The sequence below is a fragment of the Mesoplodon bidens genome, assembly GCF_964165515.1.
Source record: "Mesoplodon bidens genome assembly, chromosome: 2".
Taxonomy (NCBI): domain Eukaryota; kingdom Metazoa; phylum Chordata; class Mammalia; order Artiodactyla; family Ziphiidae; genus Mesoplodon; species Mesoplodon bidens.
Genome location: NC_138177.1, coordinates 68200467 through 68216752, shown reverse-complemented (window position 1 = coordinate 68216752; position 16286 = coordinate 68200467). Strand labels below are relative to the sequence as shown.

General features: G+C 48.6%; 1 protein-coding gene and 1 pseudogene across 2 annotated transcripts; both read left to right on the top strand.

The window, feature by feature from the left end:
• Nucleotides 1–757: 757 nt before the first annotated feature.
• On the top strand, nt 758–11940 carry LOC308629116 (low affinity immunoglobulin gamma Fc region receptor II-like). The gene is made up of 4 exons (XM_081256629.1): nt 758–1200; nt 4057–4314; nt 9376–9630; nt 10741–11940. The coding sequence occupies exons 1-4, from the start codon at nt 819–821 to the stop codon at nt 10917–10919; spliced, it is 1074 nt and encodes a 357-aa protein (XP_081112755.1). The 5' UTR covers nt 758–818; the 3' UTR covers nt 10920–11940.
• LOC308612497 (polyhomeotic-like protein 1) lies at nt 4420–7751 on the top strand (annotated as a pseudogene). The gene is made up of 3 exons: nt 4420–4425; nt 5193–5253; nt 5447–7751. The product of its transcript is annotated as a polyhomeotic-like protein 1 (transcript).
• Nucleotides 11941–16286: the final 4346 nt, after the last annotated feature.

The following is a 16286-nucleotide window of genomic DNA, read 5'->3' as shown; positions in this document are numbered from 1 at the left end:
TGCTAGCACGCAAATTCTCTTTTAATTTTCAAAAACCTTGAGTGCGGTGGTTCTCAACCAGGGGCAATGTTGCCCCCAAGAGAACATTTGCCAATGTCTAGAGACATTTTTATTTTCACAACTAGGGGGTGCCCCTGACATCTAGTGGGTAGAGGTCAGGGATGCTGCTAAACATCCTACAGTGTATAGGACAGGTCCTCCCAATGAGAATTATTTGGCCCCAAATGTCAATAGTACTGAGGCTGAGGAACCCTGCTTGAAGGACAGGAAGGCTAATCTTCATTTATACAGATGAGGAATCTGTAGTTCTGAGAAGCTACCTGTCATTCAAAATTAGACTTACGCAGCTCTAACGCCCTGCTCTTGACCATGCCATAGTGATAAGAACAGTGATGGGTAAGAAAGATAAAGAACCAGGGCACTAATAGCTGCCCAAAGATATTTGTCGGAGGAATGAGTACAAGAGTGAACGACAAAGGGGAATAAGAGGATGGCTGTGATCATCCTGTTGCCACTGTGACACACGTCTTTGTCCTTGTTCCACAATCCAAAACAGAGTCAGGATTATGATAATAAAGAAAATCAAATGGTGGGGGCTGGCCTCAAGTCGCTATGTTCGATCTCAGGAGGAGTCTGATGCCAGTGTTTGTGCCTCTAAATAGATCTAGAAGTATGGGGAGTCTGCTGACACACTGTCCTCCATCGCCTTTTCTAAGCAGAGAGACAGACAGGAGGTTCTGAGCTGAGTTTGGGTGACCATTTATTCCCCTCTTGCTCCCAGAGGCTGAGCCCAGCTGTGGCCCCAGAGGAAGAGGAGAATGTGCTTCCCAGTTTCCACATTTTCTGTGAATTTGGAGTGGGACTCAGCCAGATTGATTCTGGGAAACCCTGAAACTTCTGGGAGGGAAAAGTTGAGACGAAAGAGGGTGGAAGGGGAGGAGCCAATGACAAAAACAACACTTCTTTTCACTTCCTCTTTTGGACTCCAGAACCTGTCTGTTCTCTGGGGTGGAATCTGTGAAGCCTCGAGAGAAGTCTGTGCCTGCTGTGCTGGGCTGTCAGAGCCAACCTGCTCGCTCCAGGAGGTGATGGGGATCCCCTCATTCGTAGCCCTCCCTGCTGCCAGGAGTGACCGAGCTGACTGCACATCCTGCCATCCTTTGGGCCACATGCTACTGTGGACGGCTCTGCTATCCCTGGGTGAGGCAGGGTCCCCAGGAGGGGCAGTGGAGCAGGGACAGAGGCAGGCAGGCTTTTCCAACTCAGCTGCTGTCATCTCGGTTGGGGCTGGGCTTGGGCAAGGAGGAGGGCTGGCGCGTGAAGCACGTCAGGGACGTCCGGAGGGCGAAGGCAGGCTGATGAAAATCAGATTCTGACAACCTTGCTGGCCTTGGCAAATTATGAAATTGGCAGAGTTCTTTTTTTTTTAAATTAGTTAATTTATTTATTTTTGGCTGAGTTGGATCTTTCGTGCTGCACGCGGGCTTTCTCTAGTTGCGGTGAGCAGGGGCGACTCTTTGTTGCGGTGCGTGGGCTTCTCATTGCGGTGGCTTCTCTTGTTGCGGAGCACAGGCTCTAGGCACGCGGGCTCAGTAGTTGTGGCTCACGGGCTTAGTTGCTCCGCGGCATGTGGGATCTTCCTGGATCTGGGCTCAAACCCATGTCCCCTGCATTGGCAGGTGGATCCTTAACCACTGCACCACCAGGGGAGCCCAGCAGAGTTCATTTTTTTTTAAGTCTTTTGCCCAATTTCACTGGGCACCCAGGTCCCTGGTGCTCTGCCACCCCCCAGAGCGGAGCCAGCTGCGAGCAAAGTCTAATGACCTAGACTTGAAGGACTAATGAGTGGCCAAGGTGTTTACCTTCCTTAGAAATTGTGTTTCACTGGGACCGTATCTTAGGCGGGAGGGCTAATGCTGTCTTAGGCCAATAGGAGGTGGGGGGAAGCAGTAAAACACATGGTTGGGTGCAGTGGCTGTTCTCTTTGCCCCTGAAACCACTTCAGGCAGCAGAAGCCTATTCTCTTTATGTGAAAGGAGATTCCCCTGGGCAAAAGCACAGGAGGGTGTGGGTTATCCAGGGAATGGGGATCAGAGAATACATAAGCCAGGCAATTCTAGAATCAGTTGTGGGACCAGAGGAATCATGCATACCTCCTTGCACTGCAGACAGAAGTGAAGAAAAGACCAAGCGCAGCAGAGCAAATTTACTAGTGTCAGAATGGCAATTTAGTCTTTCTGAAGGTGGAGACAGTACATTTATAGAGATACCAATCTGGCCCCTGTGTGGTAATTTCATTAACACACAGCTGAACAAGTAAAGACGTGGAAACCCAGGTGAACATAATGCAGACAGAGACCATCAAGAGAGTTAAGGGGATTTGCAAGGAGGTGATTATTTATAATGATGTATCATCATATCTGAACACCAGGCTGATCTTTGCTTTCTCTTTTACAGCTCCTGTTGTTGGGAAACCTGGTAACTGCTCACCACATCCTCTCCCTCCCCCAGCTACCCTCTCTCTGCTCCCTGCACCCTGTCTGGAGGTGCTCTAGGTGCACCAGCAATCCAGGACCGAGGTAGAGCCAGGAAAGAGTAATTGCTCCCACAAGGTGCCCTGCCCCACCCCCGCTGTGTCCACCCCTTTCCTTCCTCCCAGGGAAGCCGAGGATGCACAGCCATGGGGCACAAGTGCCTCAGCCCTTATGCTTCTGTTACGGTGAGACCTCACAGATTCTGTCACAGAATATAACTGTCCTCTGTCTCAGTCGCCTTCCTCTTTCCAAACTAAATCACAAGCCCAGGCCATTTTAGTTTCAGTTGCATACAAAATCACATGATCTGCTTATGTTATCCCCATAACATATCTGGCACGTTAGTTAATTTGCTCTGCTGCTGTTGTATTTTCCTCACTTTATGTCTGCATTGATAAATCTTTTACTTTTCATGTATCTGAAGGCTTCAGGGCCTGTTCCCCTGGACACAAATAGGAGATACCACCAGTTCTGGTGGGATGAACACTGCTGGGCACTGCTTTCTCTGCACCACTAACCTCTCCACCTCCCAGGACTGGTAGTGGGATGGGGCTCTACCTGGGCCACTGAACGCAGGGCTCCCTAGACTGGCCTGCCAACCTTTCTCCTCTTTCTTATTCTTCTGAGGCCACAGAGACTCCTCTGTGCTTGGGTGTCAGGACAGGTCTATTCTAAAGGAGAAAGAATGGGGACTTCTCTGGTGGTCCAGTGGTAAAGAATCTGCTTTACAATGCAGGGGACGCAGGTTTCAATCCCTGGTCAGGAAGCTAAGCCTGTGCCTCAGCTGGAGCCCACGGGCCACAAACTATAGAGCCTGTGTGTCACAATTACAGAAGAGAAAACCCACACGCCATAACTAGAAAGAAGCCCGCGCACCAAAAGGAAAGATCGCGCACCGTAACGAAGATCCCTCATGCCGCAACTAAGACCCGACACAGCCCAAAAATAAATAAATAAATACAGCTTTTTGTTGTTGTTGATCTGACTCCTTCCACTCTTTTTTAAAAAATGTATTTATTTCTTTTTATTTAGAAATAAATACATCTTAAACAAAAAGAATGGAAGAAGTCAGAACAGAAACGTGGTGTCTGACTCTCAGCCTGGCACCTCCACCAGATGTCCCCATTTGTTTTCTTCCGGCTGTGCAGAGAGTTTATCCACTAGTGTCCAAATGCCTCAGCTTACAGGGGAGGAAAGTGATTCCCCTAAGGATGTATGTGTAGTGTGTTTGTGTGTGCGTGTGTGTGTGTGTGTGTATATGCTTGCCCCCTCTCCCATTCCCGTACCTCTTGTACTCTCCCCTGGGAAGGAGGCAAGCTCCCTGAGAGAACCTGGGTTCCTGGGGGCCCCTGTTTGGGCTGCATGAGTGGGAGGAGCTGCCTTTGGTTGCACAACAGTTCTGGGTTGGGTTCCTCTCTTGATGTCTCCAGCATGGCCACAGTTTTCCATCATCTGAGATTTGGGGTCTGCTTAGGCCCTTGGGGTCCCTTTCCTCAGGCTGCCTTCTCTCTCTGGCCCTCAGCAGGTCTCCCGAAGTCTGTGGTGAACATTCAGCCTGCGTGGATCAACGTGCTCAAGGAGGATTACGTGACGCTGATGTGTCAGGGGACCAACCTGTATGAAGGCAACCTCACCCTGTGGTTCCATAATGGGAGCTTCATCCAGAGCCAGAACCAGTCCAGCTATAGCTTTAAGGCCAGCAGCAATGACAGCGGGGACTACAGGTGTCAGAGAGAGCAGACCAGCCTCAGCGACCCTGTGCATCTGGATGTGATTTCCGGTCAGTGGAGGAAGGCCTGGGAGAGTCTGGGAGAACAAGGATAGAAGAAATCTGTTACGTGGCAGAGGTTTTTTGGAAAGGGGAATTGCCTGCTTACCGGGAAGCATGGCTGTGAGTTGTTTGAAGGGGTTTTTGTCCACTCATTTCCCTTTTCACGCACCCCATTGCTTAGTATGTGTGGTGAGGTGGAAGAGATTTCTCAGAATATGTTGGGCTGTGTTGTCTCGGTGCTGACTGAGCAAGAAGGTGACAAGGCCACTGACAGTCAGCTGGGTATGAGAGAAGCAGAAGGAAATCCCTAATTCATAGAAATCCTTCCATTTTTATGGCAGAGTCAAGTGCAGAGACAGACCACAACTGAATCCTAGCCCTGGAAATTAAAGCCATGTAAACATGATGATTTCGTTTACCTTTGAGCGTCAGTTTCCTCATCAGCTCAGTGGAGATACCACTGCTGTCAGGTTCTATCCCCTATCAGGTTCTGGTGAGAATCAGCATTTCCCTGCCCCCGTGCCCTCTGTGCAGCTTGAGGTGAAAGTTGTGTCTTAACCACCTTTTATATCCAGCCCCAGGCATGGGACACGGCTTAATAGATGTTTGCTGAACAGATCAATGATCCTCCAAAGCTCCTGGCAAGAAAACATTCTCCACAGAGAAAAGCTGCAGTGTGATTATGATGAATATTGTCATTGCTATTCTTCACTTAGTCCCCTTCCCTCACCCAACTCTCAGATTCTCCTCGAAGGTATCTAGGCCCAGTGGGCCTGCAGCTCCAGGCCTGCAATCTCTACCCTCTGTGCTCAGCAGGAAAAGACAGTCCTGGAGGGAAGCCCCAGAGGCCTGGCAGGGCCTCAACCTCAGTGCTCCTGCCTCTCTAGGAAGGGGTGGAGGTGAGGGATCCCTCCCCCGAGACTGAGCAAGTTCCCACCCGACCAGCAGGTGCGTTGACAAGGAACCCTGGCACATGAGGTGGACACCACCCTGAAGGACCTAGGTGAAGAGCTAGATGTGAAGGCCTGGCGCCAGAGCACCAGCCTTGGGGACCCTGAAACACTATCATGGAGACTAGAGTCAACAGAACGCCGACTGCACCACTGGGAGTCCCTACTCAGGTGGTAGCGCTCATTCCCAGACAGCTCAGTGCCACGGTATGAACAGCAGGCAGAGCAGGCACTGCAGCGGCAGCTCCGTGGGCCTCAGTATCTCTACCAGTTCGTGTCCAGCAGCAGCTCAGCAGGCCCAGCTGCATAGCCTGGCTGCTATCTAGTGGCCACAACTGCTGGCAGCCAGCAGGGCAGCTCCCCCAAACACCAGCACAACGCAGCAGCTGAGCACCACCCAGGCCTCAGTCAATCTGGCCACAGCATCAGCCTCCCAACTCACCAGCCAATCCCGGAGTGAACTCTCCCAGTGCTACCACTTTGACCCAATGTGTGCTACTGGGGAACACCACCTCCTCCCCCTCAACCTGTCCCAGGCCCAGATGTATCTAGGACCACAGCTGGGAAACCTATTCCAGGTAAAGCAGACCTTGGCCCAGAATGTGCCTCTAGCTTCTCAACTCATCCTTTTGCCTATTAGGGCAGTGGCAGTACTCCAGCAGGAGGGGCTGTCTGCTCAGGCTGCTGGAGTCCATGTAGATGCAGCTTAGGTAAAGACCTTGGCACTGAGGAACAACAGGCTCAGCCCAAAGCTCCACCCAGAATAGCTATTCCCATGTTTAGCCTCCCCCAGGCCTCTAGCCAGGCCCTAGCTGTGGCTCAGGCTCCCTCTAGGGCCTCAGGCCAGTTCTTTAGCCTTAGTCCAGCTGGTGGGGCAGTGGGAAGAGCATTCAAAGATACATGGGTCCAGGCGGAAGTGGCCACCCACCTGGGCCTTTGGGTCAGTGGCCCTCCTCAGGAATAGGTGGTGCTTGGAGCTCTCCCAGGAAAGGCACAGGAGTGGTGGAGCCCTTGCCTGCATCCCCAACAGTGACTGATCCAGGGCAGCTAGTGCAGTGGCCAAGAAGACAGAAGCAGGTGGGAGTGGTCAGCAAGACAGGACAGCTGCGCCTGCTCCCAGCCAGACCCTTACTAGCTCAGTCACCACACACAGATCCAGCCCCATTCACTGATTTAGCAACAGCAACAGATCCAGCTCTTGGAGAAACAGGTGGCAATGTGGCAGCAGATTGTTATCTACCACTGGCGACAGCTCCAGCACCATCAGCTCCGGTACCCTCCCCACAGCTACACCTCTCCAGCTGGTCCAGCAGCAGCCACAAGCCTCACCACAGTCCAGGTCCCTGTTGTCTTCTGCATGCAGTCCGTGCACCTGCCGGGCAAACCCAGACGCTGGCTGTCAAATGCAAGGAGGAGGGCGATGACGTCTCCACGTTGGGTTCCGTGCTCCTGCCAGGGCTTCTCCAGTAGCAGAGAGCCCCAAGGCCACGGAGGAGGAGAGCAGGCTTGGAGAAGAAGCTGAACTAGTGACCAGTGGGAATGCTAATTCACCAAGCAGTGAATTAGCAGCCGTGGCCCCTGCCCATCAGCACCTCCTCCTACACTAGCCATGGTGTCCAGATAAATGGTGACTCAAACAAACCTCCACAAGCCATTGTGAAGCCCCAGATGCTCACCCACATGATTGAGGGCTTTGGTATCCAGGACGGAGCAGAACCTGTCCCAGTGTGCTGTTCTCCATTACTGAAAAGCCACTACAGACTGGCCTCCCGACAGGGCTGAATGAGAATCAGTCAGGTGGCCCCTGGGGAGGGGAGAGCCCATCTGCTGAGTAGTCCAGAAGACAAATCTCCTGAAGTTCCAGCACTGTGGGAAGTACAGTCCTGGAGAACAGTTTTGTGACTCCAAGAGTTTCTGCTCCATGACTTGTACTAAAAGGTACAGTGTGAACTGTAGCTGCCAGTTCTGGTTGAAGAGGAGAAACATGAAAAAGTTTCCGGAAGCCCACTATGCCTTGTGTTCACCAGTGTGGACGCTGCTGCAGCTCCTCTGCCATCACCCATGCTAAGATCCAGGGCAAGTGCCACAGGGGTCAGGAGGACTCTAGCTGGGCTTCAGAGAATTTCAGTCATGGTAAAGAACTCTCTCCAATGTCCCTGGGCCTTTATCGGTGAGAGATGGACATGGGGAATGTGACCCAGGGAACCTCCATACAGCTGTGCCTACACCAGGATTCACTGCATCAACCCTGTGTTCCTGTCCAGTAATCTTAGCCACTGGAGTGCAGAGGAGGTGTATGAGTTTATTGCTTCTCTACAAGGCTTCCAGGAGATTGCAGAGTTTTGTTCCCAGGAGATGGATGGAAAGGCCCTTTTTTGACTTAAAGAACACCTCATGAGTGCCGTGAACATGAAGCTCGGCCCTGCCCTCATGATCTGCACCAAGAAATTGTCCTCGAGGAGACCTAAGATGGCCCTCTTGCACAAACCAGCCTAAGGCTGCCCCTTCCACTGTCCAGGTTACAACCTGGTACCAGTAGAGACTTTGCTGAGAAGCAAGTGCTGTTCTAATGATGTGCACCTGCAGTAGAGGGGATTCCCCAGACAGGGAGGAGAAGTGCGGGAATTGGTTGCTGGTGCTACATGCAAGCAGCTTTGACATTTTCTCTGGGTTCTACTTCATTTCAAAAAATCTTCACAATTCTCAGCATTCCCACCTACCCCAATCCAACCTTTATAAAAGAGGCAGTCTAGGGCTTCCCTGGTGGCGCAGTGGTTGAGAGTCCGCCTGCCGATGCTGGGGACACGGGTTCGTGCCCCGGTTCGGGAAGATCCCACATGCCGCGGAGCGGCTGGGCCCGTGAGTCATGGCCACTGAGCCTGCACGTCCGGAGCCTGTGCTCCACAATGGGAGAGGCCGCAACAGTGAGAGGCCCGCGTACCGCAAAAAAAAAAAAAGAGGCAGTCTAGGGAACCAGGACTGCTCACCCAATCCTGGAGTGGAATCTCTAGCCAGGGCCTGAGTTCCTCAAGAGGAGGAATACACAGCATGGGAGGAAATGGGTGGAATGCAGTGGTGGCTCCCCAGTGGGAGAGGTGGGGTGTTCTGGCCTGTGTGACCCAAGTCGCAAGATCTGGTGCTCCCCACCTTCCCTCTGGGTTGTCCCACTGTAGCCGTGGCCCAGAGTTTTCTCTTCATTGTCACTCCCTCCCTCAGTATTGAACATTTTCTCCTGCGTTTGTGGCAGGCTCAGCGGCCAGTGTAGAGACTTTTTTGGCATCACTCCGATCTGCTGAAGGGGCTAATAATCGTGGTGACTAGCACACGTATGGCTGTTGTCATTTCTTTCTCATGTCCCGGCTCCCTTCCAACGTATCTATTGTTTTCTACCCATTCTTTCCAATTCCAACTCTACTCTGTCCTATAGCTTTAGGAAAAAGGAATGCGTGGGCTGAGGTCAGATTATAAGTACCCACCTTAGCCTCTATTCCCTATACGACAAAGAAATTAAATGTCTTTTTCCTCAATAAAAGGATGAAAATCGGGGGAAAAAAGTACACAGCAGGCTAATGGCCCACCCGTGTCACTGCTGCCAAAGTCCCCACTGAAGTGAAATTCCATATTTACTAACATGCACCAAATAAGCTAATATTTGTTAGATGTCCGTGACTTTCCCCAAAGACACTTGACTCTGCTGTGTCCCCCTCACATGTTGTCTCTTATGTCCCACTGAGTCCTTCCCTCCCTCCCTCCCTCAGGGAAGGGACTGTACTCTTGGGTCTCCTGTATCCTTCCTGCAGAAAGAAGCCTGTTGGGCAGGACAGGAACAGGAAGACAAGCATATCCTGAGCACCTACTATGTGCCAGGAACTACTGTAGATAGCTAATGGTATTATTGTGACTCTTTTCACATAAGAGGAAACGGAGGCCCAGAAGAGTTAAATTATTTGCCCAAGATCACAGAGCTCATACATGAGGGAGCCAGAATTACAGACCAGGGGTGCCTGATTCCAGACTTAAGCTCTTCCCTCCACACACAGGGGCCCACCAGTAAGGATGGTCTGGGTTTCGGATTTGAGTCAAGACCTCCTGGGTCCTGTGGTCCCTTTGTGTCTTTCAGACTGGCTGCTGCTCCAGACCCCCAGCCTCGTGTTCCAGGAAGGGAAGCCCATCGTGCTGAGGTGCCACAGCTGGAAAAACAGCCCTCTGCATAAGGTCATATTCTTCCAGAATGGAAAATCTAAGACGTTTTCCCATCTGCGTTCCACCTTCTCTATCCCACAAGCAAACCTCAGTCACAGTGGCGAGTACCACTGCACGGGATTTATCGGGCAGACAGTGCACTCATCACAGCCTGTGACCATCACTATCCAAGGTGGGAACCAATGCTGTTTAAGGAGCTTTACACCTTGGAAGGATAGGTAGTTAGAGGATCACTGATCTTTTTCGTACTTCAGAACCTTTGTTCTCACGAGTATGCCTGTTTGACATCAACGGGAAAGTTCTAGCTTGACCTAATTGCTGTGTGAATTTGCAGCTCTGTTCCAGCTCATTTCTCAGGGATTATAGAAATGGGTGTCCTTCATTTGGAGTTTTAACTCTTAGGGGACAGAAGCCACCCTTTCATCCTCCATATCCATCCACCAGACACTGCCACTCTCCCTCTCTTCCACCTTATTCAAACCACTTTATCATATGTCCCTCTAGGTGTCTTATGCTTGCTTGTGTCTCCCTACTGAACCTCTCAGCCTAAGCTCAAATCTTAGCTCAAAGCAGCTGCGTTGGCATGAGAATCTCTCTCTACGTACAAAGAAAGAGGCTTCTGACTGTTCTTGAGAAATTGTACATTGTGGGATCCATATCATACCCTTTCAGTCAGCATCACAAGCTATTTATGCCAGACTAATGTTGGTTAGTAAATACCCAGTCCTGGGCTCAGAGGAGGTGGTGAGTGAAGATCTGTTGATGTGGTCTGTGGATTCCCTAGTTCAATGTTTCTCAAAGGCTGTTCCCCAATCACATAACTCCTTGAGAGGGCTTTCAGAATGAAGGGTTCAAATTGATCAAATTGATGCAGAACGCACTACATACTCTGTTCCTCTCCTTTTATATTCATAATTCAGATTAAAGTATTCACGAAGTCCTGTCTTAAAGGAAACTTTTAAACTAGGTTTCATAAGGCATTTGCTAAACCCAGGTAACCACAAAACCTTTTTTCTTTATAACTTCTATTAATGTCCTTCAGAACAGATGTGCCTGAGGTCATCCTTTGGGAAATGCTGATCCAGTGCTTTATTTGGAAAGGCAGAGAGAGGAAGGATAGATCCTCTGAAGCCTTCCGGGGCTAGCTGTCTGCTCTTGGCCTTCGCCTCAGCCTTTAGCTTGGGTGACTTCACAAAGGCTTCTCACCGGGGACCTGAGCGTTTATTCCAAATTTCTGTCTTAACAGCTGTCATTTTTCCCATCCCTCTGCCTCTCCTATTAGGTTCGGCAATTCTATTCATCATTCCACCTTGGTATCAAATCACTTTCTGCCTGGTGATGGGGCTCCTTTTTGCAGTGGATACAGGGCTGTATTTTTCTGTGCAGAGAGACCTTCAAAGCTCAGTGGGAGACTGGAAGAACTGCAAAGTCAGATGGAGCCAAGGCCCTCAGGATAAATGACCCCTCATCCCACAGCTCACAGCACTGGCAGCAGCATCTCTTCAGGCCATAACTTTCCTCTTCCCCAGGCCCCACCTTGACAGCAACGTGGGCTAAGGAGCCTCGGGGGAAAGAAAAGGCCTGTGATCTCCAGAGCTAAAATCCTAATAGGCCCTACCTTCACTGATTTCCCTAAGGCCAAGGCACAGTCACAGCCCACCCAGCTCTACAAGGACTCAGAGCAAATGTGTTTTCACAGATCTTTGACAGAGGTTCCTCAAATACATGAAATCTCAGGAAATCCTGCTTCTACTTCCAAAATAAATCCAACAATCTGACCACTTCTCAGTACTCTACTACTAGCATCGTAGTCCAAGCCACCATCATCTCGCTTGAATTACTGCAGCAGCCTCCGGACTGCTCTCCCTGCACTCACCCATGACACTTGACAGTCCATTCTCACCGTAACAGCCAATGTGTGTTGTATCTGTCACGTCTTTTCTTGAAGCCATGCAATAGCTTCCCTCTTGCATTTAAAATAATAGCTAAAGCCTTTGTAATGTTCTACAAGGCACTACATGATCTTGTTCCTCAGTGCCTCTTTAACCTCATCTACTGCTCTCCCTTGCTTCCTTGAACTCTTCAGTTATACTTCTGCTACAGGTTTATATGTTATTTACTGTTTCTGAAATGTTCATTCATACAGATATCTACATCATGCTTCATCATGGTCTTTACTCAGATATCACCTTATCAGTGAGGTCTCCTTGATCATTCGGTATAACCCCACTCCTCCACCATCTCCTAATCCCACTCTCCTGCTTTATTTTCCCCATTGTACTCATCACCAACTGGAGTACCATATGTTCACTTGTTTGATTGTTTACTGCTGTATTTTTCCCCTATTGTATGTATCACCAATTGACTATCCCCTCTCCCATCAGAATATGCTCCAGGAGAGCAGGGCCTTTGTCTGTTTTGTTCACTACCATATACTTAGAGTCAAGGTCAATGTCTGGCACTTGATAAAGCACTCAATACATATTTGTGGAATGAGTAAATTCTTTAGCATTTGAAATTAGAGACATTTTTAGGTGCATCTATTCCATCTTCCCAGAAGCAGAGGTCCAATTCAGTACTACTGAACACCCTATTAGATACTACCCAATATATACCACTAGTACATGCATTTCAGCTTTGAATATATTTGCCTACACTCAGTATTATTCACTTTCACCCATCACATCTTTTAAAGTAGTATATCAGTTGGACCTACCTCCCTTTAATTGAATTGACTTCCTAAGCCTGTAGAGTAGCATTGTGAAAAGCATACTGAAGAGAGCCAAACAACCTGGATTTGTGTTTCATTTCTACATTTGCTAGCTGGTTTGTCTTGAAGAATTCATTGAACTATTTTATGAATTAGATTCTTCTTCTGTAAAATGGTAATATCTTTATCTCCCTCCCCAGGGATATCATGTGAGGTTAAAGTGTAACAACATATATGGAAGCATAATGTCTTTGGAACATAATAGGTGTTTAATAAATGCTCATGGAACCTGATGTCTTTGGAGCACACTATTTAGCTGGCATTTTCCCCTTAAATAGATAAGATTGCTTTTACTATAGTAACTGAAAAAAAAGGTAAGAAGGTCTAAGTTGGAGTTGGGGTGGACTAGAAGGTAGAACTGAGTGAGTTACATTTTTGTGGCTAGTCACATCAGAAAAAAAAATGGGGATAATCCCATTTGACCAGCTGTAGCCAGTATATTAAGCTCATATGCTGTAAAAATACAATCTCAGTGGCATAAAACATCAAAGGTTTATTTCTTATTCATTTTCTGCTTCCAGTCTTCCTGAAAGACTCCCCAGGAAGCTGTCTTTCATGGGATGGCTCAGGTTTATACTTCCATTTCAACACCAGCTACCACACATTGCCAAGGAAGGCAAAGAGAACAGTGGCCATTAGGATGGTAATTAAATGCCCTCTGCCCAGAAGTAACATATCACACATACTTAAATTTCATTGATCAAAACAAGTCATATGGGGGCTTCCCTGGTGGCGCAGTGGTTGAGAGTCCGCCTGCCGATGCAGGGGACACGGGTTCGTGCCCCGGTCTGGGAGGATCCCACGTGCCGCGGAGCGGCTGGGCCCGTGAGCCATGGCCGCTGAGCCTGCGCGTCCGGAGCCTGTGCTCCGCAACGGGAGAGGCCACAACGGTGAGAGGCCCGCGTACCGCAAAAAAAAAAAAAAAAAAACAAGTCATATGACCTGATCTCAAGAGGCATGGAATTGCAATCCCTCTCTGAGGCTAGAAGGAGGAGAATCATAAACATTGGTGAGCATCATCAATGTCTATCACACTAACATTCCTTACTGTACCACTGTGAGGGGTAAAAATGAATAAAGTATATGTGGCACTATCTGATAGACATAGCAGATCACTCCTCTTTTTCTTATTAACAGAAGCAGGATTTATTTGGGTATAGAGCAGGTACATAGTTTAGGGGAAACAGGAATCCTCTTTTGCTCCTGGATGAAATCAGAGATTTTTAAAGCTAGAAAGTGTCAGAAATGATGAAATTCAATCTTGTCATCTTAAAACTGAGAAAGGTATAGCCCAGATGGTTGAGATGACTTGTTCAAGGATGTACAGATAGTTGGTATCACAGATCTTTATATATAGTTTTGGATCATACTATACAACTTGCTTTTTGTGCTCAGTTTTGGGTCAAGAGCATCCCTCCACAATGACCTTATTATTATTATTATTTTTTTTTCGGTACGCGGGCCTCTCACCGTTGTGGCCTCTCCCGTTGCGGAGCACAGGCTCTGGACGCGCAGGCTCAGCGGCCATGGCTCACGGGCCCAGCCGCTCCGCGGCATGTGGGATCTTCCCGGACCAGGGCACGAACCCGTGTCCCCTGCATCGGCAGGTGGACTGTCAACTACTGCGCCACAAGGGAAGCCCCACAATGGCCTTTTAAGTCATCACCTGAATGTCTCTTCTACTTTTAAAAAAAATAAATTTATTTATTTATTTTTGGCCATATTGGGTCTTTGTTGCTGCGCACAGACTTTCTCTAGTTGTGGTGAGCACGGGCTACTCTTCGTCATGGTGCGTTGGCTTCTCATTGCAGTGGCTTTTCTTGTTGGAGAGCTCAAGCTGTAGGGGAACAGACTTAGTTATTCCGTGGCATGTAGGATCTTCCTGGACCAGGGATCAAGCCCATGTCCCCAGCATTTGCAGGCAGATTCTCAACCACTGTGCCACCAGGGAAATCCCTGTTCTACTTTTAAAGACACTCAACCTAAGTTACTAAACATAAGTGGATATGTTTAAGTGTATGTATAAAATTTGCATTGCATAATAAGCTTTTCTCTATTATGAATTAAAAAATAAAGTGAATGACATTGGAAGCACGCCTGTGTAATGCTGTGTCTAGGTACAGAGGTGCTTGCTTTCAAAGGGCTATACCTGGAACTCTTGGGGGTAGATGTGCAGGTGGGGTTTTGAGGCTGCTGAGGGCTGGGAGAGAAGGTCAGAGTAGCTTGACAAGGCAGTCCCTGAACAGTCCAGGGCACAGACCCCAGGCCTGGCCACCTTTTCCTTTCTGAAGTGAGCACCCTTTTCTTGCAGGCCCTTGCCTAAAATGTCCTAACTTTGACACGCAGGCCTGGGCAGCCTAAACACTGAAAGTGAATGAATTTAAAGCTGACAGCTTCTCTTCCTCCTGGGTTATAAAACAGGTTCCTTCCTTTTGAGGATATGATTTTCCACCATGGAAGTCACTCATTGCATATGTCTTCAAACATTCCCTTTTTTCCAGTCCAGAAGTGGGACTGACATCTGCATCCTGACTCCCTCCTCCCTCTTCAAAGGCCCTGAAGCATTCCAAAGGGTTCTGAGCCATCTGAGGAGAAAAGACCCACTTACAGAGCAAAGGTTTTTAGTTCCTCTTTTTAAAAATTAGGAGTTGCCTTTGAATCGGGTGAATAATAATATATTATGTAATAGTTGAAGCTACTAGAGTTTAACATTAGAATGTGTCATGTTCCCCTGGGTACTGTGCTCTTAGTATAGTGGTGACTATCCCTGTCTGTCATGCAGGAAACCAGAGTTCCTTCCCCCACGGTGAGGTTATAGAGAACATTTGCTTCTCTTTCCTCCATTTCCATCCTCACATCTCCAAAAAGTCTCCTTCTTTTGGCTTTCTGGGAGTCCACGTCAAATAGAAACACCAAAAAATTCAAATGGGATATTCTGGATTAAGGAAAGTGAGACATGGCAAAGACTCACTTTGCAAGGCCATAGCACTGATGGCAACAAATGTGGCTTTACTGACCAGTGAACTCATCTCCTCCCCTGGCCTTCAGGACATACGATGGACTGCAGCCTCCAGGAATTTACTCCCCATGTGCGTCCTGGGCTCCGGCTGGGAACCCGTCCAGGCCTCAGAGAAAAACGCACACTGTGCCTTTCCAAGCGGCCCCTTGGGACGGTGCTCCTTGGAGACACTGGCCCAGGGAGGAGGCTCAACCACAGGAGGGGCATTTTCACCACAGTTCATCCATCCACATGCTCCTTCCTCCTGTGCTGTGTTCTCTCCAGGGCTGGGTGGAGAGGTCATGCCTGGGTCCCCAAGCCACAACACCAAGTTCCGGCTCCTCTCAGGAATGCGACTTGGTAAAGGAGGAAACACCAAACGAACCCAGCCTTCAACTAATTGGTTTTGTTTATTTCAGTGTCACAAATCCTAGAATAGAAAAAGTCTTAACATATACACACTACTATATGTAAAATAGATAACTAATAAGGACCTAGGTAACTCTTCTCAGTACTTTGTAAATGACCTATATGGGAAAAGAATCTAAAAAAAGATTGGATATATGTATAAGTGATTCACTTGGCTGTACAGCGGAAACTAATACAACATTTTAAATCAACTGTACTCAATAAAATTTTTTTTAAAAGAGGAAGGAACATAGTGCACTGGCCGGGAATCGAACCCGGGCCTCCCGCGTGGCAGGCGAGAATTCTACCACTGAACCACCAGTGCCTCTCGTGTTAACCCACCTTCGAGCGCCATCTCTTAAAGACATCTCTGGCCCTAGTTTCATTCCAGAACAGAAATCGGGCCACCCCTCTTAGCCACAATTTCGAAAACACTGCCTTTAGGTTTCAAAACAACAACAACAACAACAACAACATAATAATTAAGACTTAAGAAAAAACCCTATTATTTAAACCTCTGCCTCGAGGCCATGGCTCTATTCGCATGGCGACATGCTTTCCGGCTTTTCTCGAGCCGCTGGACTCTGAACAGCCCTCTTCAACCACCCAGAGGAAGAACTGTTTTCTTGAGAAGTTTTTGCTTTACCTGAAT

Excerpts from the sequence above, each read along its gene's own strand:
- LOC308629116 (XM_081256629.1), top strand. The coding sequence starts at position 819 with ATGTGCTTCCCAGTTTCCACATTTTCTGTGAATTTGGAGTGGGACTCA. Across the intron at positions 1,201-4,056 it reads GACGGCTCTGCTATCCCTGG|CAGGTCTCCCGAAGTCTGTG; the intron begins GTGAGGCAGGGT and ends TCTGGCCCTCAG. Across the intron at positions 9,631-10,740 it reads TGTGACCATCACTATCCAAG|GTTCGGCAATTCTATTCATC; the intron begins GTGGGAACCAAT and ends CTCTCCTATTAG.